General features: G+C 44.6%; 1 protein-coding gene across 1 annotated transcript in view; it reads right to left on the bottom strand.

Moving 5' to 3' along the window:
• DNAAF8 (dynein axonemal assembly factor 8) overlaps positions 1-24,201 on the bottom strand; it is a 103,579-nt gene that overhangs the window by 63,753 nt on the left and 15,625 nt on the right. The window contains 4 exon segments of the mRNA XM_064726304.1: positions 1,362-1,556; positions 7,063-7,206; positions 10,434-10,625; positions 23,891-24,050. Of these exon segments, the coding sequence (XP_064582374.1) occupies positions 1,362-1,556; positions 7,063-7,206; positions 10,434-10,625; positions 23,891-24,050 (691 nt within the window).

Genomic DNA, 24,201 nt, shown 5'->3' on the forward strand with positions numbered 1-24,201 from the left:
AGAGAGTGGCTCATTGAGCCCAGCTTTGGAAATCAGCCCTGCTGCCTAACCAGCTATGAAAATGTGGCTGTTCTACCCTGGCAGTGCCCAAGGCCAGGGGCTTGGAGTGACCTGGGACAGTGGGAGGTGTCCCTGCCATGGCAGAGGTGGAACAGGATGGGCTTTAAGGTCCCTCCCAACCCAAACCATGCTGTGATTCCATAACTCTGTGAAGAAGCCACAACACACAGTGGTCTCAGCCTCACTCAGGCCTGGGGGGCACAGAGCATTTGATGGGAAGAGAATGTGGTTTTTAAACTGACATCATGTTTTCCATGGCATCAAGGCAAAGATCCACCCCCAGAAAGTGCCTGCTATCTTGCTGTTCAATTCCTAATGATTTATAATTCCTCTAATAAGGGATTTGCATAAAAGCCCTGGCTGTTTTAAATGCTGCCTTATTTTATGCCTTAAAAGCATGGAGCAGATTTATCTTTTACGAGTAGTCAGACTCTTTATGGCTCTTGCTTCTGCTTGAAAGCCACAGTGACTGCAAATCAACAACACTAAGCCTCCTTTTCCTGCACACAAGTGGGATAAACCTTTAGGCAAATTGCTAAGTGCACTGCTAAACCCCTAAGCTTTCATGGCATTGATTCTCACAGAGTCATGGTAATCCCCAAATCTGGTTGAAATGGCAGAAAAGTTCTCATGCTACATCATTTTCAAAATTAAAACTTCATTGTGAACAAGAATTTGCAGGCTTTGCCATTCCCTGGAATTGTGTCTCAAGGGTTTTGTTCATTTACAAATATTGGGAAAAGTGCACAATTGTCCAAAGGCTGGTGCTGCCGTGGGAAAGAAATAAACAAAACAAAAGATATAGAAATCAGGTCATATTCAGTGCTGCTTTGAAAACCCACTCTAAATATTTACACCAAGATAGGAAAGGCTGGTAAAGGCCTAAAAGCAACATTGGGTGCCCTCAAGGAATAAATTCCCCCAATTAGTATAAGGAATACTTGTAATATTTCATTTGGTGGAATATTTGTTATGGAGCACTTGCTAATCTGACAGAAGTGAAAGGTTAATTATTATTCAGCTTCTGGACAGCAGTGAGTGCTCCTGCAGACATTTCCAGGCAGGCAAGAGATTGGAAGCACTTGGTTTGGAGAGGTGCTGTGTCCTTGGAGCTCACACACTTCCCTGGAAATCCACAGATATTAAAATCACAGAATATTCTAATATTAGAAGCATTTGTTTTCAAACTCTGTTTAAATCCTTTGCTAAAGCAAATGAGAATATCTGTTAACACTGGAAAAACAACTTATACTGGACCTGATCAAAAAAATACCAGAAGCCCAAGCACTTGTGTACAGTACCTGAGGGTCAGGATTAACAGCAGTGATGTTACTGAGCAGGACAGAGGGAACTGCAGGAACAAGTGGGCACAGCTGCTTTTGGAAGTGACTGGCCAGTTCATCTCTCCACCAGATAAGGTCTGGAAGCCATGTAGAAGTCAGAAATGCAGAAATCTTCTGGTAAAAGCTGGGTGATCCCTGGAGATGTTCTGCAGCCTGCAAAGAGCCAGTGGTTAGAAAGCTTTGGTGATGGTTTCAGAAGCTCTGTCTGCACCTTGCACGTGCAGCAGCTCCTCCTCTGCCCAGAGCCACCCCAGACCCCAGTTCCACCCTCAGATGCTCCAAACCAAGCCCTGGTGTGACACCCTGTACCCTTCATCCCATCCATCAGCTCACAAACCCTGCTCCAAAGCAGATCCCACCACCCTCAGAGGGGGAGAAAATCCCATAACCAGGGCCGTGAACCAGCCCAAGACAATGAAACATTAACTTCCAAAGACTTTCTCAGGGATATAAATGAAAACAGGTGTTAGTACCCCATCCCTGGAAGTGTTCAATGCCAGGGTGCAGAGTGCACTGAGCAATCTGGTCCAGTGCAAGCTGCCCCTGCCCAGAGGGTTGGAATTAGATGAGCTTTAAGGTCCCTTCCAACCCAAACCATTCTGGTTTGTTTCAAGATTGAGGCTAATATTAATTCTGATACATTAATATTGAATACTGCACTGCCAAACTACAGTTTCCCATCATTTAACCTCCCCTCTAAGCCCCATTGTTCTTCAGGTTGATTCTTAATTAGCAAGACTTTCAGAGAATAAAACCAGTGACCTCAAGGAGACCTAATTAGAAATTAACAGACTCTGCAACTGTGCAGAACATCTCTCCATCAGTAACTCAGAGGGAAGTGAAGGAACTGCTGCAGCCTCACCTCAGCTCTGGGGCAGGTGTGGGTGCCACAATATCAGAAGGATCTGAAGCTGTTGGAGTGTCCAGAGCAGGGGCCTGGGCATGGGGAAGGGTCTGAGGAGCAGCTGAGGGCACTTGGATTGTTCAGCTGGAGGAGGAGACTGAGGGCAGAGCTCAGGGGGGCTGCAGCTCTGATCTCTGGGACAGGGAATGGCTGGAGCTGTGCCAGGGCAGGGTCAGGCTGGATTTTGGGAAAGGTTCATCCCCCAGAGGGTGCTGGCACTGCCCAGGGATGCCCAGGCAATGGGCACAGCCCCGAGGCTGCCACAGCTCCAGGAGAGCTTGGGCAGTGCTCAGGCACAGGGTGGGAGTGTTGGGGGGTCTGTGCAGGGCCAGGGTGGGACTGGGTGATCCCTTAGGGACCCTCCCCACTCAGGACATTCCATCACTGTGATTATTGCACCTAAAAAATGAAGCTCAAGGAGGAAAACCCCAAATCAAAGGACAGAGATTGGGAGCTCCTCTGAGCCTGCAGAGAATGAAGTGATGGAGGGGCAGAGAGGAGCCCCAGAGCTGCCCACAGCTCTGCCAGTGGGATAACTGGGAACGCCTGGCACAGAGCACGGGCTGCACAAATCTCATTCCCATGCACAAATCTCATTCCCATCAGACATGGAACTGCAGCCCGTCCATCAGCACACAGGGATTGCAGGAGGTGAATGTTTTGGCATTTCTTCTGACAACAAGAAACCAAGGCCAGGCAGGGATGTTGAAATCTGCCTCACTTCTAGCAGCTGTTTGGAGGAGGATAAATATAAAATCACCCCAAAAAAGCTGATAAAAATGAGAGGAAAAATAGCAGAACCACTGGATATAGGAATAGATGCCATCCCAGTTGAATAAGCCAAAAGACTTCTTGATGTGCAAAAAACAGGAGCTTTTTCCTGGAGAAGCCACCATTATAATTCTATTTATAACTATTAGACCTTGGGGCAGAGAACCAGAATGTAATAAATAATAAAAGATACACAGATGACAGTGAAGTGGTCAGTAATTAAGAAATTGACGGTTCATAGCCCCCTTTTGGGGCTGGAAATGGACTCTGGGCTCTACACATTAGTATTAAAACATAATTTGTCATCATGGTTAACATTTACAGATACTTGGTCATTTTTGATAATCCAAAAAAAAGTAGCTTAAGGTCTCCCTAAATTCTTATAGCAAACAGATGCAACAAAGTACCTGGAAACCCAATCATATTTTAAAGGTAATGCCTGAAAAGTGTCTTTTTGTGCCCACAGGAGACCACTGGAACAAGAACCAGTAAGTGCCCCAACAGGATGTTGTTTTTCAATTCAGCCACTGACACTTGCACATTGACAGGACAGTGAGAGGCTGAGGCTGCAGTGTGAAGAATAAAGTCCACATTTGTCTCCACAGCAGCTGAAGCTGCCCAAGGGCAGGAACAGAGAGCCTTGCTGTCATTTTCCTTGTCTCTGCTGGGGCTGACATCCCAACTCGTGTTGTTCCTCCCAGCTCTGATCTCTGCTGGGGAAAGCAGCAGCTCCACAAATGCCTCAGGAAAGAAAGATTGACACAAGTCAGTGCTAACACAAAGAGCCTCTAATGAGGGACAGGAAACCCAAGTCCTGCTTGGAAGAGCTGCCCCAACACCTGAAATGTCACTGCTGTGCAACAGAGCTGAGCTCACAAGTTTGTCATGATCAGGGTGGGCAGGCCCTGGCACAGGGTGCCCAGAGCAGCTGGGGCTGCCCCTGGATCCCTGGAAATGTCCAAGACCAGGCTGGGCAGAGCTTGGAACACCCTGGAATGGTGGAAGGTTGTTATTCACAATGTGAACTGGAAACTTCCAAATTAATATATTTTTAAAAACACTTTTACCATGAATGCATTCCCACAAGAGCTACTAACACTTTACAACGAAGACAAGACTTTCTAAGTATAGACAAGGACAGTAATAGAATTCTTAGACTTTCAGTTTTCCCAACTATCATCTCAGCAAATTGTAATGAAGAGCTGATGATTTCAGCTCGCTCTTACAATGCTCCAATGGTAATTCAACCAAAACCAACAATGGCTATTGCATTACCAATGAATATAAATAAGTTGTATACTAAGAAATGCCTGTTAAGAGTTTTAGCCCAGTACCTAATGTCCTTTAGATAAAATATGCTTTAAGAATTCTCTACAAATTAATTTCTTTCTCACATTGGCTGTCCCAGCTTCTTGCAGGGATTGGGAGTGGATGGCCTTGAATGGCCCCTTCCAATCCAAACCATTCTGTGATTCCATGAGAAGGACTGGAGAAACTGCACAGTTTGTTCCACCAGGATGTGATTTAACCCTTCCCAGCTCCAACCAAACACTCAGGACAGCCCACAGCTCCAAAAGTTCATTCTGTTCTGTAACCCTGGGGAAATATTTTGAGCATAATCAGTGCTCAATAATTTTGGTGCTTTGGCCAAAAGCTGGAATCAGCAGAGAGCAGGTCAGGCTCTGTCCCTCCACTCCCTTTGCTCCACAGAGCAAACACCTTGAATTCATTAAGAATTTGGGGAGAATTTATAAGAATTTAGAGAGACTTTAAGAGCTTTGGATTATACAAAAAAGACCAAGTATCTGTAAATGTTAACCATGATGACAAATGATATTTTAATACTAATGTGTAGAGCCCAGAGTCCATTTCTAGCCACAAAAGGGGACTCTGAACCATCAATTTCTTAATTACTGGCCACTTCACTGTCATCTGTGTATCTTTTATTATTTATCACATTCTGGTTGAATTCAATTGCTAACACCAAGTCCTTGTCCAGTCCAGCAGACCCTGGCTACTTCAGCCTCTGCTCAATCTCCAGTGGAAAAGCTGCTCATTGTTTTGGGCTGGGCTTTTTTTGGTAGTGTTTTAATCATGACATTTGGTGCCAGCACCCATTATTTATTTTCAGGAGCACTGGAGCCACAGCTGTGAAACTCCAGGTTTTGTGCTACAACATGAGAAATTCAATTTTTGCTGCTCCCAGGCAGCAGCTGCAAGTGAAGGGGATGCTGAAGTGTGTTTTAAAACCTTGTTCACACATCCTGATCCATTTAGGCTCCCCATGGTGTGGCCAGCAGGTATAACACAGAGATCTGGGGATGAAACAGGCAAAACCAGAGTAGAAAATCCACTGAAGGCACAGAAGTTGTTTTGAGGCACCTGAGAGGAACTCAGCAGCCTCAGCAGAGCACAGGGCAGCACCTCCAAGGTTCCTCAGCCACAGGACAGCTGTTCAAGCAAGTGGCTCTCAGATTTGGGGGACACAGGGATTGCTGCTCCCCACACCCACCTGGCCACACTGCTCAGATATTTACACCAGGCAAGAGTGGCAATACTAAAAATAAAAGCTGTCTCCAAAAAAACAAAATTGGGTACAAGATGCTTGAGCCTGTATCAAACCAGCTCTGTGAAAGAACCAACACAGCAGAGCCCAGAGCTGCAGTTTCACAGCTCTGTGTTCAGGACAGTTCAAATCATGTTTTACATCACATGTGCTCACAGTTCATCTGTTTTACATCACATGTGCCCACAGTTCATCTCATGTTTTACATCACATGTGCCCACAGTTCATCTGTTTTACATCACATGTGCCACAGTTCATCTGTTTTTTTTACATCACATGTGCTCACAGTTCAATCATGTTTTACATCACACGTGCTCACAGTTCACCTCATGTTTTACATCACATGTGCTCACAGTTCATCTCATGTTTTACATCACATGTGCCCACAGTTCATCTCATGTTTTACATCACATGTGCTCACAGTTCATCTGTTTTACATCACATGTGCCCACAGTTCATCTCATGTTTTACATCACACGTGCTCACAGTTCACCTCATGTTTTACATCACATGTGCCCACAGTTCATCTGTTTTACATCACATGTGCCCACAGTTCATCTCATGTTTTACATCACATGTGCTCACAGTTCATCTGTTTTACATCACATGTGCTCACAGTTCATCTCATGTTTTACATCACATGTGCTCACAGTTCACCTCATGTTTTACATCACATGTGCCCACAGTTCACCTCATGTTTTACATCACATGTACTCACGGTTCATCTCATGTTTTACATCACATGTGCCAATCCCAGCCTGTGTGCAGGACCTGCCAGTTTTATTGCACAGCTCAGGCTCTGGGGCCCACCAAAATTGAGGGCACAGGTTCATGTCCTGCTTGCAGGCCTCAGCTCCTGGCACTCAAATAAAATAATCCCTCCTCCCGTGCCACACTCTTCACATGGTTAAAATAAAGGAGGAAACACCAGAATAGGTGCCAAAAGATGTGTCTCCTCCAAATGCAGCTCAATCTCTGCAGTGTGAGGTTACAGCTAATGAGCAATTGACACAAAATGATGCCACAGAGAGCTGGTTTCTGGTCTGCACATAACCTAAAAGCAGCATTGTTGGACTATGCCCTTTTCTGACTCAGAGATGGAGCAACTGAGAGGCATTTAAAAAACTTTTATTCTGTTTTCTCATGTCTCATGTGAAGGGTGAGACAATGCAGATATAAAATTCACTCCATCACAGTTAGATGCCATAACCTGACTGCAGCACAAGTGAGGACAGCTTGGGTTGGCAATCAGCTGTAAAAGCAATTCCTCCCTGGGCTGTTCCCCATCCCAGTCTGGGCAGCTTTTCCACTGTTCCATCCTGCCCTGCTGGGATTTCAGCCTGAATTGGCACACCCAGCCTGGTGCTCAGTGCACAGCAGTGCCTGCACAACTACCAGGTGTAAATGCTGCTACTCACTGCTGCCTCGTGGCTCTGGGCTGGAGGTTCCTCTGGTGCCACCAGGCAGGCATAGAGGGCCAAGCCTTCCTCTGTCCAGGCCTGCTGCAGCCCCACCACCTCAAATGGAGCTTTGGGACCATCCTTCCTCTTCACAGGAGGCACCTGGAAATCCATTGGAACACAATTCCACTTTAGATGGACTGAAAAAAAACCCTTTAACTTGCTCTGTTGCTTTTGAGTAGAGCCCCACAACAAGCCAGGGAGAACTGTGCTTTGATTAGTAGATTAGCTGTGGTTTAGCCAGTAGAAAAATCAATAAAGACCAAATTAAATAGGAATAACACATTGCTTTTGATAAGCCATGGGATTTATTTTCACAATGAGGACTTGCAGGCTCTGACTTCCACCAGTTTCACTGTGTGGAAGCAGGAATTCACATTATTCCCTGCTCCAGCAGGGGTGAGCACAGAGCCCCTGCCAAGGCTGCCCAGAATGTTCCTGTCCCAGCAGCACTGTGTGTGCCTTGATCAGTGACACTGAGATCAATCCAATCCCAGCTCCAAATCAATGCAAAGGGAAGATGCCATGCCCAGGGGCTGCTGCAGGCTCCCCTAAAACCCAAACTGACACCCCAAACCCCAGCAATCCCCAGACTGTGAATGCCCTTTTTGTTGGGCTGAGGTGATTTCTTTTTCATGGATTTTTTTGTGCACATGTGTGTGGGAGGCAAACATTCTATTTTCCAGTTTATAGATCTGATTTAAAGCAAAAAGGGTAAAAAGTGATTTCTGCAACCTCAAGGCATAAATTATTATTGTGAATATCAGTTTAGATCCAGGGAGAAGTTTCCAGGGGGACAGACTATGTCCTGGCTCTTTAGGTTGCTCAAAGTCAAATAAAACATGATATACTTAAACATGCAGAACAGATTGAAATCTTGATCATAAGTTAGAAAAGAGAGAGGAGAGACACCTGAAACAGCCTGGGAAGGCACTGAGATGCTGCAAACTGTCCAGGGCAAATGGTGAAAAGGGGCAAAAAACTGGGAAAGCCAGACCCAGGGAATCAGCAAAGCCAGGAAAGGAAAAGCAGAAGTACCTGATGCAGAACATGCTCTGGATGGAGAGAAAGGCAAATCTGAGCTACAGGACTGTCATTCCCTCCCAGGGCTCTGGTGGATACAGAAATTCCAAGCCTTGTTCTCCTGGTTTGTACCATCACCAGTCTCTAGGTGCATTATCAGCTCTATTTACTGCATTTACAGGGAGATAAAGGCCTTTAAAAACATGTTTTTAACACAGGGCCAGGCTGGATTTTCAAACTGCTGCACAGCTGAGCTGGATCACTCAAAACACCAGCACCAAATCCTCCACTGGATTCCCATGGGGAATTCTGCACCATCCAGGGGACCACAGCTCCCAGCTGGCAGCATCCAGCACATCTCCCATGGAAGCAGCAAGGAAATGCTGATTTACACAAGCCAGACCATGGAATTGCATGGATTACCAGATGAGAATTTGGTCTAAAAATGCCTCAACATCTCCAATTGTCACAGATAATTTTATGAAAAATCCTTTCCTTAGGATTTTTTCCTCCTGAGAAGCTGAGAGGCCTCAGGAACAAAATGTAAACATTGATTATCTGCTGCTGTGGAATGCAACAGGTGCATCTGTGATTGGTCTCATGTGGTTGTTTCTGATTAATGGCCAATCACAGTCCAGCAGTCCAGACTGTCCTGTCAGTCACTGGATTTTTTTATCATTCCATATTTTTTTCCTTTGTTTGCTACCTTTCTGATGAAATCCTTGCTTCTATTATTTTAGTATAGTTTTAATGTAATATATATCATAAAATAATAAACCAGCCTTCTGAAACATGGAGTCAACATTCTCATCTCTTCCCTCATCCTGGGACCCCTGCAAACACCACCACATCCAATTCTTTCAGTGAAAGAAATGCAAACTTCTTCATTGCTATCCAACAGCCATTTCAGAGCCTGTGTAGAATAAACTGGTGGATTTTATCCCAGTTTTTCTTGGGCACAAAATGCATCTGAACATGTGAGCCTGCACCCAGCAGAGTGACACAGCCCTGGAAGCTGAGGAACCCTTTCAGGCTCAGAGAGAAATGCTATAAATCAGAGCTCAGTTGTGGTTTTTCAAATGGTAATAACACAAGGGAAGAGAGCTCACACTGCAGCTGGTCACAAGCTAAGGAGTCTGAAAGGAAAATTCAGGATGCAGGGCTGTTCCAGTGGCAATTTTCATTAGCACTGAACTAACACTAAAGAATGTTAGCAATGTTTTAATGCAAGCACGAACATCATTAACAATTAATTGTGTTTAAGTGGGGTTTAAGTGATTTAAAAGCCTGGCTGCTCAGGGTGAAATCTACCTTGACTGTGTGGATCAGTATTGGTATCCCAGAGTTTTCTCCAGGGAAAAGAATAAGGCCACTGAGAAGGGTGGGAAGGAAAAATATACATTGGGGAGGGAAAATACACAGTTTTCCCTAGGGAATAAAGGGTGAAATGGATGGGAAGGAGAGAGGATGGGGTGGTTTCTTCAGAGGAGAAAAACATGAGAACCAAAGGACAATTAAGGAGCCTCTCATTTGTTCACAGCACTCTTGACTATCAGGAATGATCTGTTCTTATCTAGAACAAGTGGTGAAAATCAGGAACCTGTGTCCACTGCCAAGGACAAAGCCCAACAGCCAGCAGTCACTTTGAACCACTGAAAATCCTGCTCAACAACCTTTCACCTCTTCAGAAACTCCACACACAACCCAGCTCCACCAACTCCAGCAACACTTTTATTTACAGACTCCGAGGTGAATTAAAACATAATTTACACTTTGTTCAGCCACTGCTTTGTAGCTATTAGGTGGAAAAAGGAGATTTCAGGGGTGATTATGTATTCAGTGGAGGCCCAAACACAGCCCTCATCACCCAGAGCCTTTAGTGGCAGGTCACTGCATATGACCATGTTCACAGGGGTTCTTGGATGAGGCAAGAGATGAGAATGTTGACTCCATGATCAGAAGGCTTGATTTATTATTTTATTATATATATATATATATATATATATTACATTATAACTATACTTAAAAGAAAAGAAAGGAAAAGGTTTCCTCAGAAGCTAGCTAAGCTAAGAATAGAAAAGAATGAAAACAAAAGGCAGCTCTCTCAGACTCTGTCTGAGACAGCTCTGTCTTGATTGGCCATTAATTATAAACATCTAAGAGGAGCTAATCACAGGTGGACCTGTTGCATTCCACAGCAGCAGATAATCATTGTTTACATTTTGTCGCTGAAACTGCAGCTTCTCAGGAGGAAAAATCCTAAGAATGGATTTTTCATAAAAGATGTCTGCAACAACTGCACTCACCAGGGACAGCAGCCACGTCAGCAGGGCCTGGTAGATGTTGGCAGCTCCCAGCACCCTGTCAGGCACCTGCCCCTCACACTGATCCGTGGCCACCTGGCCACAGCTTGCCAGCCAAATGGTCAGCAGCAGCAGCTCCCTTCTCACACTGCAGCATCCAGGCAACGTGGCAATAGCTGGCAAAAAAGAGGCTTCCTGTCCAAAAAGAAGATAGCATGAAAATGCAAGTCACTTGGATTAGTGGAAATGTATTCATCATCAGGAATTAATTACATTCATTGCCATCACAGGAGGGGCATTTAACACCCAGAGAGCATTTATCAAGGAGGGAGAATGAGCCAGAAAAGCCAGGTTGTTCCATCAGTGACACCTGCCTGAGCACTGCAGGTTTTCTTGGACAGCTGTCACCTGGGCCCTCATTTAGGCACACACTGCCTGGTGAATGGAGGGTTACACAGTCACAGCTGGAAAAGTGGGATTGAATTTATTCTGTATTCAAGACTCAGTGTTTGGGGCTTTTTTTTTTAATCACTGAAAAGCCCTCAAACAAACCTGATAGTGTGAAAACTCATTATTTTCTGCTTCACCTAACATCCCTAATTTCAGAGATGAGGTCACAGTTAAGGGAACTCACCTCCTTTCTTTACCTCAGCATTGATAGTTGGTTATTTAGGATGCAAATTCCCTCTCCTTTAAGAGAACTGTTCAAGACACAACTTCAGGCTTGAACTGTGGACTTGCAGGTTTTTGTCCTTCCACAGATGCTGCAGCTGTAATTATTGGCTGTCTTCTTCTTCCCATCTATATTCAACTTGCTGCCCATGACATTTCTTTGGAAAATTATTCATAAAGTCCCAAAAATCCCAAAAATTCTCCAGTGCTGCTCCTCAATAGCTCCCACCACAAAATCATGGAAGGGCTTGCCTTGGAAGGGGCCTTAAAACTCATTTTCTTCCACCCCCTCCCACAGGCAGGGATAACTTCCACTGGACCAGGCTGCTCCAAGCCCCATCCAACCTGGCTCACATTTTCAGTTGCTCCATGTAGCCCATAATGAGGATTTCTGCCCACACCTCTACACTGAATGAACCTTAATTTGATTTACCTGAATTTACTCTGAAAGCAAAGTAAGCTAAATCCAATTACAGTCACTTTAATTCTGAATTAAAATGTCCAAAAGTGTGTTTCACAACTAATCCACTTGACAAGTTAATGTAGCTTGACTTTTGTGCTGGTCCTCAGAACAGACAACTCCTTAAAATGGTTTAATAAGGACTCAAACTAAAGCAGCTCTACTGTGTCACCCAGTGTTTTGGTACCAAATAAAACTGTAAATTAGTAATAAAGGCAAAACAGCCGTGAAAAATGTGTGTGATGCTGCAGATTTGTATTAATTCATGGTACTGTAGTCCTGGGGTGCCAACAGAATTCCTCAGGGCTTTGATCCTTCCACTGAAATCCCCTGAGGAAGAGACTTTGGGATAAACTCAGGGACCATGAGGGAAAAGTGACCTTCCAATATATCCTGTACTGGAGGAAGGATCCTTCCCTCCTCCCTCAGCAAGGGTGTGGGGATCAACTGAAGAGCTGCTGACATAAACAGGATCTGTAAGTAATGTTTCAGCAGGAAATCTCCAACTATTCCAAACTTCCTTGGCCCAGAGGGTTTTCTGACCAAAATCAGATCAATTTACTCATTAAGGTCCTTTCTGACTGAAGTTCTGGTGAAGGTTGGACCTTCCCTCTCCTGCCTCTGGCAGCCTCCTCACCCCAACAAGAATCTAAGCCTAGAGCTTGAATAAATTCTGAAGTATTAAGACTAAAGAACAAAAAATGAGCTAATCCAGTTTCATTCTGGGCAAGAACACCTGAATAAAGATCAAACTGGTGCTTTCAGGGTATGGCTTCCCACAGCACTGCCCAGTTTAGCCCAGTCTGCAGAGGAGAGTTCAATCTGCCCACGTTACACTGGCTTTTATTTGTGAAGTATTAGGTTATAAAAAGCCCAGAATTACTGAAATGCTGGGCTATTTTTGGTTGCTCTGGCTGGAATTGTGCTGTCACTCAGAGACAGGCTTGCAGCTGATTGCAGTCAAGTGCCAACAATTACCAAAGAGTAAATAAGATAAAATTTCCTATTCCCAAGTTCTTGCAATTTTATTTTGCAATTATAGTTTGTGTCTTTACAAGTTCCAGCCCTTCAGCTCAGTTTCCCAGCCCCTTCCATCCCCAGCCTTGGCCTTTTTAACTCTCACATAACACCAGTGGCAAGGAGGAACAGCAACCACAGTGAAATACCCATGATAATCCCAAAGGAAGATAATATTAATTAAAAACTCATTTTAAAAAGTGGAAATTTACCTTCATATTATGATTATTTTAAACCAGAGCTGTTTATGATAACAGCAAGCCAAGGCCTGGTGGGCACAAGATTGCCAGCCAAGATTAAGATCGTTTTATTTCTAATAAAACAGCTCAGAGTGGTTCAATGATGCTTTGTTGATGTTTTTTTTAAAGAGTAGTTAGCATTACTCTTCCTACACATCCATGTTAGATTGGACAAAGAGTTTCAAAGACTGGGAAACATTCATGCCAGAGCTGGAATGGCCAAGTTTAGGAGAACTTCACAAAGATTTCCCAGCAGAATCAACCCATCAACCCAAGGAGTTGCCCTAGTGGCAGGATAGGCTAAAGAAAAACCAATTTTTTACTTTAATATGCACAATCTCTCCCTCTGAGGTAAATAAAACTTCAGTATTTCCCTCCCAGCACCTTTTCCAACACTAACATGGAAGCAAGGCAGAATATTCCACCCAAATCCCGTCCCTACTCCACTGGACAGACCCTGCAGCAGCAAAAGCTCCATCCAACCATCCCCTGCTTGGAAAAGAAGAGAAGTTAAACTCACAGAATCTCCTCCTTCACCACAGAGGGGTGAGTGAGGGGCAAGGGGAGGAACAGCAAGGCTGTCACTCTCATTGGCTGGAGGTTTAATCAAAATAATTGTTTCCAGCCCTGTCTAAATTTATCCCCCTATGTCATCTGCACCCTAGCTCGGATCCCAGATTTAAGAGGCAATCCCTGATGAATGGCAAATTACTGACTGCAGAACTCTTTTGCCAAAGGATGCATCTGCTGTGGGTTTGTAAATGTGAGCTGATTTCCAAGTGCTGGAGCAGCTCAGCTCATTTCTCTAATGAACCTTCCCCTCTCATTGCACAGCTGCTCTGGCATTCCATGTTCTGCTCTGCCCTGCTCAGAGCTCCTGGTACAGGACATAACCATGATCATTGTGTGGTTATATCCCCATTTCCCACACGGTCACGTGGGAAATGCAGGATTTTTAGCACACATTTAACAATTCTGGCCATCTAAAGCAAAGCAGATTATCACTATTCCATGGCTTCTAAAAATTCTTGCATTAGATGAAGACATATTGGAAATGTCAAGTGTTTGTGCATTTTCATTCTGTGGGGAAGGAAAAATGATGACAATGCCATCTGTTAGATGATTTGAAACTCCACATTAAAGTGTGGAATAAACCCTGAAACCATTCAAAAAACTGCTTTATCACTGCAAAGTGGGAGCAAGGGGTGAGAATGAGGAGAGGATCTGCAGTTCCTGCATGCAACTGGCAGAACACTCTGGAATTACGAAGTTGACTTTTCCTCACAAAAAAAGGAGAGTACAAGTGATATTTAATGGTCTGAATGGTCTTTTTGTAAATGCATTTCTGTAGCAGAGTCACTCTGTGGCACCACTGCCTTTCTGAGCATCATGCTGAGGTTATGGACATGAAAAACACGATGGGGGCAAGATGGCATTGAAATTTCTGATGTGGATGAGGCTCAGATTGCTCAAATGGAGGAATGATGGTGCTCCAAAGCAGATAACTCTGCCAAGGGAGGCTGCAGGGATTCAGGGAGCTGTGTAATGGAGCATTATTTGCTCTGATCTCCATAGTTTTCAATTCACTTAGGGCACTCCAGATCATGAGAATTTAAGTTAAAAATATAATAATAAACAAAATGTCCTTGCTGACAGTTTTCTTGCTCTGGACAATTATTCTTTGTCTTGGGTATGAAGAATAAAACCTCTTAACTGCACTAAGGGAATTCTCAGCTGCTTCACTGGAGTTAATGGCTCATCTATCAAAGATGTGGATAAATCTGGTCCATAGCATTTGTTAGCAGAGAGATGCTGTGGATCACACAGGATCAAAATATTTTTGGTCCAAATTCAACAAATTAAAAATCCATTCAAATAACCTGTAACAAGCAGCTTTTTTTAACATGTAATTTATTCTTTATTTTTTAGAAGTAGGAAAATTTTCTTTAAAAGACTCAGCTCAGGTAAACACTGACCTGAGAAATGCATTAAAATTGAAACCAAAGCAACACTGAGTCTTATTTGAGTTTGTTTGCTTTCCAAGCCATAATCATTAAAAATGAGAAGTGCCTTTTCCATGATTGGTGTTTACACTCCAGTAACACTTGGAGAGGCTCAGAAGGATTCCCAGCCTCATTGTGCTGGTGTTCTGAGCACATGTAACAAAAAGTTCCTCCTCTAATGAGTTTATACTCCTGGTTAATGAGAAGCAGCTGAAATGAGTAAAGGAAGTTTAATTACTTACACATTTCATGTGAGCACAACACTGGGAATGGGGAACTTGTGCCTCAGTCCTGGCTCTGGGATGAAGTATTTCTCTGTGGAACTGTAAAGTGAGGATAATATTTCCTTATCCTGGTCCCTGTCTAGCTGGATTCATTATCAAGACTCTGTAAAGTGCTCTGAAGAGGAAGAGTGTAAGATAATCAACTAACTTTCAAAATTATCCTCTGTTTCATTTCCTAATTCTCAAAGTGTTGTCACCTCTCAGCCCCCTCAGTGTGATCTTATCTGCATCTTCTACTTGTTCTTCAAAGGATTCCAGCCTGGATGTGCCAGCACTTCCAGACCCTCCCAGGGAAGGGAATTGCACATGGTCAGTTGGAAATGCTGGGACAGAGCATGGAATTTGTCCTCAGCCATCTGAAATCTAGGCTGGCATTTGACACATGCTCCAGGCTGGTTTGAATCCTATGGGAATGGCTCTGCTTGGATACTCCAGGAGATTCCCAGGGGGGTGGAACAAGAGAACCCTTAAGGTCCCTTCCAACCCAAACCATTTGGGATTGGTTCTATGATTCACCACATATTTATCACCTTGGGGAATGCCTTGCTTTTTCCTTCCATCTATTTATCTTTTTTTATTTATCATTTCCCCTGATAAGTCTATGGAAATCCCCAAAGAAATAAAGGAAAATAAAGGATCTGGGGGAGGAAACTCTGCTCAGCTGCTTTATCAGGAAGTTTTATCAGAGCTAAAGTGGCTTGTTGTACAGACTGTCAGCTTCCAATTAAAATGGATTGTATCCAGTTTGTCACAGGCTCTGTGCTCTTCCCTGCAGCTATAAAACACCCTTCAGACCTGTGAGTTTGGGGCTGTGTGATCCTGAGAACTGCTGAGTGCTCACAGTGCTCCCTGAAGCTGGTGGGAACTCCAGGTGCTTGGCACAGAGCTGGGCAGAGATCTGTGTTTGCCAAATAAAAATAACTGCACAATTCTTCCACTCCATAATCTCAGATAAAGCCCTGAATTCCATTCCCTGCCACTGAGAATAATGCCCCATAATGAGTATTTGTGGAATAATGTGTTTAAAAGTTGTGACCAAGTTTATCCCCCTGTGTGCTGAGATTTGGAACACGAGCCCAGCCCAAGTCAATGCTGAAGAAGAAGGCATGAAGAAAACCAGGAGTGCAGTTTAAATCCTGCAGTTCCTTTAACAGATAAGCCTGTACATCCCCTTGGAACAACAGAGGGGCAGGTTCAGCCTCCTTTCATCTACAAATAGCATCAGTGATCACAGCCCTGAGGTAAGGCCAGGAGTTGGGGATTCTATTTTGATTCCAAGAGAGAATCACAGCAGAAAGTGTTTGTTTCTCTGTGTAATTAAACGTGACTGGCACTTGTTCAGAGCCACTGCAAAACCAGGGCAGCCTGGCACACTGCAGGACCTGAGGAGACAAAAAGCCCAGATATGGTTTTGTGTCCTCCTGCCCTCTCTGGGATAAGAAATAGAATTTGGCTCGTGGACATTTTACATTATTGTCTCCAAGTTTAATGTGAACATCCTGTTAATGTGAATGGAGGAGTATTCAGGACCTCTACTGGCAGCAAGCTCATGATGGAATCCTGGAAACTCTGCTCCTTTTCCTTGTATTAACCTTTCCCTTAAGCAACAGCAACCAATGTTCCCATCTGTCAAACTCAGGCAGGAGTGTATTGAGGAAAAAGCCTGAACTCATTTTAATCACTTCCAAGAGATGCCGAGGACTATAAAGGATTAAATATCTCACATTATCCTGAGGCCTTTCCAAACTGCAGCCAGAGAAACAGCACTGCAAGATCTCATTGCTTTGTGAATCTCTGGCTCTTCAATTCCTCCCACAGCTGGAAAAAGCACAAACCTGGGAACCTCTGGGAACCATCAAGGTGCACATGGAAGGTTCTCCACGGCTTTTTGGTGACCCTGTTGCATTCAGCACAGGTGAATTTCCTGGTTCTGAGCATTTCTACAGCAATTTGGCTGGAAAAACCTCTTAAAGCAGCCAAAGGTTATGAAAGCAGCTTTACTGTGTGGCTCTTGGACCTGCTGTGGTGGTGTGAGCTGAACTGGGGAGTGGAGCCATGAGGATTGTTGTCATCTTACTGCAAAAGCTCCAGACCTTCTTGGTGATTTCTCATGGGCAACTCCTGATAGCACTGACTCCTTCACAGCACAGCCAACAAACCCCAACTTTCCCCTCACACAGCTCACCCACTCTTTTATAGCACTCTTCTTATTAGACACAGCTGTGGCCTGTTAAGGGCAGGCCTGTTCCTAATCTTTGGTAATTAGTACAGCTGCAACTCCTCAGGTGTGAGACTCCCTTCTGCACTATCTCTATTTTCTTACCTTCTATCCCTCCACAGAGGATGGGAAGTACAACCTGCCCTGAGAGTGCCTGGGCACCTCCATAACATTCCTGACTCTGGGAACACAGAATTTACAGAATGAATTCACAGAATGACCAGGATGGAAGAGACCTTAAAGATCACGGAGACCAACCCATGCCCTAACACCTCAATTAAACCATCAAGTGCCACATCCAGTCTTTTTTAAACACATCCACGGAGAACAAACTCCTCCTGTGTGGAGGGAGGTGTTTGTAACACAGACAGGCAAGGCCTGGACCCTCTGTTTGCCTCTTCAGGCAGATCCTCAGGTCAGACCTGTGCCATGCTGAGCCTCAGCTCCTGGGATTTGTGCCCACAGCCAGGGACAGCAGGAAGCAGCTACTCCAGCAAAGTGCTGTGCCAGCAATCCCCCCGTTTGCTTGCCCTGGCACCATGTGGGAAGATGAAGAGGAGGCCAGAAACACAGGCTCTGTGCCAGCCACCCATGCTAGAAAAACATTTCCTTGGGATCTTCCATCCATTCCAAATGCTGTGTGCTGGGCTGGTGGCACAAACAGGAATCTTGGCCTCCTGTCTCTGTGTGCTAAGTTTAACTCCATCTCTAATTGCCTTAGTTTATTTTTAAGCCTTTCTTGAGTCGAGGCAGAGGGTTCATTAAGTACAAGAGATTTTAATCTCGTTTCAGGAACTCATTAAATGCCTGGCAGGAAAAAAAAAAGGAGGAATTCAGGGGCCATCTGGTGGCTGTTGGGCACAGCACTGCTGGCCACAGCCTTGGCATCAGCCCAACAAGGAAAGCACCTGGAGCCAGGCAAACCCCAAACTCAGCTCTGGTGTCCAAAAAACATTCCTGTAGGAACTATTTGGTGATTTTTATAGTTAATGGGGTTTTTTAAAGCTATATTAAAATAACAGGGCTAAATGCTGTTGTAATTACATTCACACAGATGCAGCTGCTTTGGCCCAGGGTCAATGAAAACATTTGATCACAGGTGATTTGTATTACCAGGATCACCTTTGGAGTAATGCAGATATAGAAAAACTCAACTACTGTGTAACAAAATCGTTATAATCATAAAAAGATTTTATAGGTTTCCTCAGCTTCTCCAAATATATGTACTGCACCACAATTTGGGGGATAAATTGGCATTTCTGTAAGGAAGTGGCACAAAACCTATTCCTTCATGAGTGGTTGATCAGGCTTTTGTCCATTCTTTAAGTGGAGACATTAATTTGACTTTCTTAGCGTCCTTTTCCTTTATCCATCTTCCACCCAGCAATAAAAGTGGTGTATTTTTAAACAGTGCTGAGGCCATCATCTCAGTGCAGTCATGTGGGCAGCTCCAGAGGAGCTGGGGAGGTGCCCAGGTGCCCTGGCCCAGCAGGTGAAGAGCTGGGTTGGGATCCCGGGATCCACAACGTCCTTGAACAACCCAGGGAGGGAAGAAAAGGGCAAATTCCAATGCTGATGTCAGCACCACTGCCTCAAAAAGATCAAAACACCCATGGAACAGCAATGGCAATCACAGGCACCTATTTAAGGAAGACAGGTAAAGAATCAAAAGCATTTCACTGACAAATTGAGATCAAGGCACCTCCTACTTAAAAATAACTTTTGGGGCCAGTAACTGAACTAAAAATAATTTACAAGTTTTGGAAATCAATCCCTACTTTCAGGCAGACTGTGCTGATGCAGGGTAACTCTCCCAGTAGCAGAATGTCCAGCACTTCAGCACCACTCTGGATGATAAATATGAATTTTGTCAGGGATTTTCCCCTGAAGAAATACAGGATCAAAGAGAGAACAAGGCCATCAAAGGGCAAGGAAGGATTTGACCATGATATATTGGTAATTTTATCTTCCAGTTTGTAAAAACACTGAGATTTTAAAACACTGATACACAGAATAAACCATTTTCCATTCCTTCTGGGAACACAACAAAATTAAGCTTAAATTGGAAAGGGAATAATTTAAATTAGGCTTGATGAAAAGCTTTACAACTCTAAGGGTAATTAAACAGCAACATGGACTACCTGGGAGTCAAAGAATCCTCAACATTGAAGATTTCAAGACCAAGTTCTATAAAGAATTGATTTTGTTGCAATACAAGTGGAACATCTTGTGGCTGAGAATTCTCCCTGACACCAGTGAGCTGAGTCAACGGGGTGTTAACATAAAGAACCTGCTGATTTTGACAAAAAGGTGATGGAGCCTGTGTTTACAAGATGGAAAGGAAAGTACCCACATCATCTATTTGTTAAGGTAGAATGAATGTGTTGTGCCTGGATGTTTTTGTTGTGTAAGGCAGCTGTAAGGCTAAGCTGCAATGAGATGAGGATCATGGTAACATAATTACTAATACAAGGTTAGCCCAAGTGATTGTGAATGCCAAGAAAAATGAGAGGCCTCAGTGTGAGTCAACACATTCATTTCCCAACCACCCTGGCTGTGTAAGGGAGATAAAACTCTGTTTATGAGGGGCTGCTTACAAGGTGGCTCCTAATAGCTCTCCAACAACATTATCCTGTTCTGCCATATCATGATAAAGCAATAAATGCAGAATCAAACTGAAGCCCTGCTGGAAATACTACTTTTTTCCAATAATAAAGGAGATGAGTACAAGCTAAATTCTAGTTGTTCTGTGTGAAGTGAATGCCAGGGCTGGATGGGCCATGCAGGGGTTTGGCTGCAGTGTTCAAGGCCAGGCTGGGATAGTGGAAGATGTCCCTGCTCATGGCAGGGGATGGGATTTAAGGTCCCTTCCCACCCATGCCAGTCTGGGATCCTGTGATATCCTTAGAATAACCTGCTTGTGCTGCTCCTGACACAAAACTCAGCCCTGAGTGTGGCAAAAGTTCCCACCATTATTTGGATGCCACCGAATGGGAATGTGACAGAAAACAACACCAGCACCAAGTTACTGATCATAACAAGCAAGGTGAATGAAGTGACAAATCAAACCCATTTCATTTTACATCCTCCATTTAGCTGCTTTACATCCTGTGAGCATTCCTTCTGTCTCCCTCATCAATAACACTGCTCACAAAATAAAGGAAACCCTGTGCAGTTCCTCTAAACTCCTAATTCAGCCTGACCCTACAGTGAGGATCTCACCACCACTCTGCTGGCCCTCACAGAACTCCAGGTGCTGGAATCAGTTCTGAACCAGATTCAAAGGCTAAAATGTGGTTGGGGCCCAATTTCAGAAGAGATCAACTCATGCCAGTCTTAAATTTCACCAAAAGTTTGGGTGGGGCAGAGAAGGGGAAAAAAAAATCAAACAAATGAACCCAAAACACAGCATTAAAATGCAGGTTTTTCCCTGCATTATTTTTAAAACCAAGAGGTGAGCCAGATTGCCCAAGTATTCAGACACCTCCAGACATGGACCTGGCAGGCAGAATTCTTAGAAAGAACCCACTGATTTCCCAGGGAATTGGCACCTGCATGTCTTGAAAATCCACTGGATCTCAGCCCCTGAAGTGCCCCTGGAAGTGAATTCTCAGTCTCTCAAGTTCCCTCTCCCCAGCCCTGACTCTCAGAGTGAAGCTGAGGACAGAGTTTGACTGAACTGGGTTGAGAAAAAGGAGACAGCACATTAAATCTGCTTTTACATTTTAGACAAGAACTCTAATGTAACCCTAATGCAGCTTTTTAAATTTCCTTTGCCAGTCTTTCCCAGCACCTCAGCTACAGTAATTGCAGAGTTTCTAAACTTTCCCTCTGATTATTATTCAATTCAATTATTTATGAACATTATAAATGGTCAGAAGAATTCTGGAAACTGTGACAAGTGTTCCAGATCTGAACATCTATCACTGCCAAAACAAAGGACTTACAAAACAAATTTGCAAGTGTGCTACTCTGTCAAACACTGGGGCTTTTTCTTTGAATATATGTGTTTATATATAGATATTAGATATTTTCACTGAGACATAGCTGCCAAATTACAGGGGCTCTTAGTTTTAAATGTCAAAACAGTCAAAATTCTCTGTGTTCATAAAAAAAGAAAGAAAATAAAACCCGATTCAAATTCAAAGGGAAAAAGTGCTGCTATCAAAGCAGACTTCAAGTAATCTTAAAAAGGACTGTTGTATTTGATAGATGATGTTGATACATTTTTTAGTCTTAATTTTAATAATGAATATTTCTGAATAAGAACTAAGAGCAGAGTTGCCAGGACGACATGGTTATTATGGGTTGTGCTGATTTCCTGTTACCATTGGTGCCTTGGGAGGTCAGGCAAGTCCCTTGGAGCAGGCTGGCACTGGAATGGGTTGGATGGGAAGGACCATAAAGATTCTCTCATCCTACCATGGGCAGGGACACCTTCCACCATCCCAGGCTGTTCCAGCCTGGCCTTGGACACTGCCAGGGATCCAGGGGCCTGCCCACCCTCACAGGGAAGAATTTGTTCCCAAAATCAGCTTAACCCTGCCCTGTGTCCTCTCTTGTCTGTGACCAGTCCCTGTCCCTCTTTCTGGGCACTGGGAAATGCCCCTGTCCCTGCTGCCACAGCTGGAACATCTCCCATCCCTCAGGGGAACACTCACAGCTCCAGTTCCAGCACAGATCCACCCTGAGCTCTGCTCCAGACACAGCTCATCACCAAGCCCATCCTCATTTTATTGGCATCAGCACAGCAGATATGGGAAATGACCAAACACAGGGTGATTCTGCATTGTCTGGTGCATTGTCAGGAAGGAGAGAGCAAGGCCCACGTGGATTTCTGAGGAGCAAGAGTGTCTGCATCTTAATCAAGGCTAACTGGAAGTGGCTGGTACCTGCCAACAGCCAGGGAGGAGCAAATCCAACTTTTACACTCCACAGCAGAGCTATGGGTGCTGTGCTCTCCTTGTCAAAGCAGGCTGGCAGAGGGAAACTCAGCTGGGAGCTTTTTAGCCCTTTACTCCTCCTCACTGACTATTCCAGTGCTAAATAAAATGAGCTTTCAAATCTCCACAATCACAGCAATCAATTTACAAAACAAACCTAAATGGTCCAGCCCCAAATCTAGGGCTGTGAAGTCTTTCAACTTTTGTACTGACAAAAAAGTTTTGTTATTGGCATTAACCCAGAGAAATCATTATGGTGGATTCATGGTGGTTCTGCAGTTTCTCACCTCCTCTGACCTCCTCACCTTGTGCTCAGCAGAATCAATGCATGGATGAAGCAGAACTGCTTGTCATAAAATCATGGAATGGGTTGGGAGTGATCCTACAGCTCATCTCATTCCAAGCCCTCTGCTGAGGGCAGGGACAGAGAGAAATCTTCTGAGGAGTAACAACAGCCTTGTCCTCCAAGCCATAGTTAGGCTTTGGCTAAAATCAGGATCATTTCATACCCCCTTAATCAGGAGTAAAACCTATTATTAAATCCACAATCCTCAAAACTAACCCACAAAAGTGAACTATTAAGTTGGTGGGGGCTGACAACAGGACTCAGCAGAGACAGGAAAAATATTTCACTTTTTTAGGAAAAGTTATGAAAAATCATGTGGGAGACTCTGGCTGCTGTGAAGTAGATGACACTGAGCCACTGACTCCAGCAAGCCCTGAGAGGTCAGAACTGGAGGGAGCTGCTTGGGGAGCTCTCCCTGCACAGGAAAGTGGGGAATTCTCCCTTAGTGTGAGAGAAGAGCTGTAGGGCTGCTCCTCTCCTCAGCTAATGGTTCTCCATAACAAACACATTTGAAACAATGCAATAAAAATGACATTTTGCTCCCAGCTGCCCCTGGCAGGGAGCTCCTGTGTCTTAGCTTGGGGCTGTGTGTTCTGTGATCTGTCAGAGCTGGGGCAGTTCTCTGCTGTCCATGGGCAGTTTTTTCTTTATCTCTCCCCCAGCCAACCCTCCCTCCAGGAGATCTCTGCTGTCCATGGCCACCGAGTGTCCCTGCAGGGCTGATCCAATCCCAGCATCCCATGGGGAGATGCTGTGCCCAGGGCAGGAGCCAAGCATTCCTACCTGGATCCAATCTGAGCCTGGCACAGCACAGCAGCCTTTGCCCCCTGCATTGCCAGAGGAGCAGCTTTCTGCTGCCCTGCATGGCCAGAGGGAGCCCAGGCCCATCTGCAGCAGCCCTGGAGCTGCAGAGGAAAACTCCCCCCTTGTGCAGGATCCCTGCTGCAGCAGAGCCACAGCTGGCACTGCAGGAGGGCTGAGCCCCCCTGGATGGGGCTGGGACACCCCCTGGCACACAGGGGGCAGGGTATGGTCTCACTCTGTCACTGGTTTATCTTTGTACTATTGCATTTGTATTCACTTTTAGTTTTCCTAGTAAAGAACTGTTATTCCTATTCCCATATGTTTGCCTGAGAGCCCCTTAATTTCAAAATGACAATAATTCAGAGGGAGGGGGTTTACATTTTCCATTTCAGGGGAGGCTCCTGCCTTCCTCAGCAGACACCTGGCTTTTCCAAGCAGGAGCCTGCCAGGCCCAGCCCACCCTGAGGCACTGACCCTGTGGAACAGCAGCGGGGTGTTCTCTGCCATGGGCTGCTTCCCCCACACCGAGCGCTGAGGCTGCCACTGCTCCAGCTGCTCCTGCAATCTGCATCTCCTCTGCCTCTCCTGCATCTCCTCTTCCTTTTGGGATAGCTCTCTGGCACTTCCTTCTCTCCTGGAAAATACACAGATTAAGCTTTACACTTGGGGGGAAAAAGCCACTCATTGATCTGGTTGCACTTCTTTTTTTTCTCGTATTTACACCACACACTGGAGGGGGAATCATGACATGAAAGGCTAAAATAGATTTAGAGAGAAATTCTGCT

The sequence above is a fragment of the Zonotrichia leucophrys genome, chromosome 14 (assembly GCF_028769735.1).
Source record: "Zonotrichia leucophrys gambelii isolate GWCS_2022_RI chromosome 14, RI_Zleu_2.0, whole genome shotgun sequence".
Classification (NCBI taxonomy): domain Eukaryota; kingdom Metazoa; phylum Chordata; class Aves; order Passeriformes; family Passerellidae; genus Zonotrichia; species Zonotrichia leucophrys.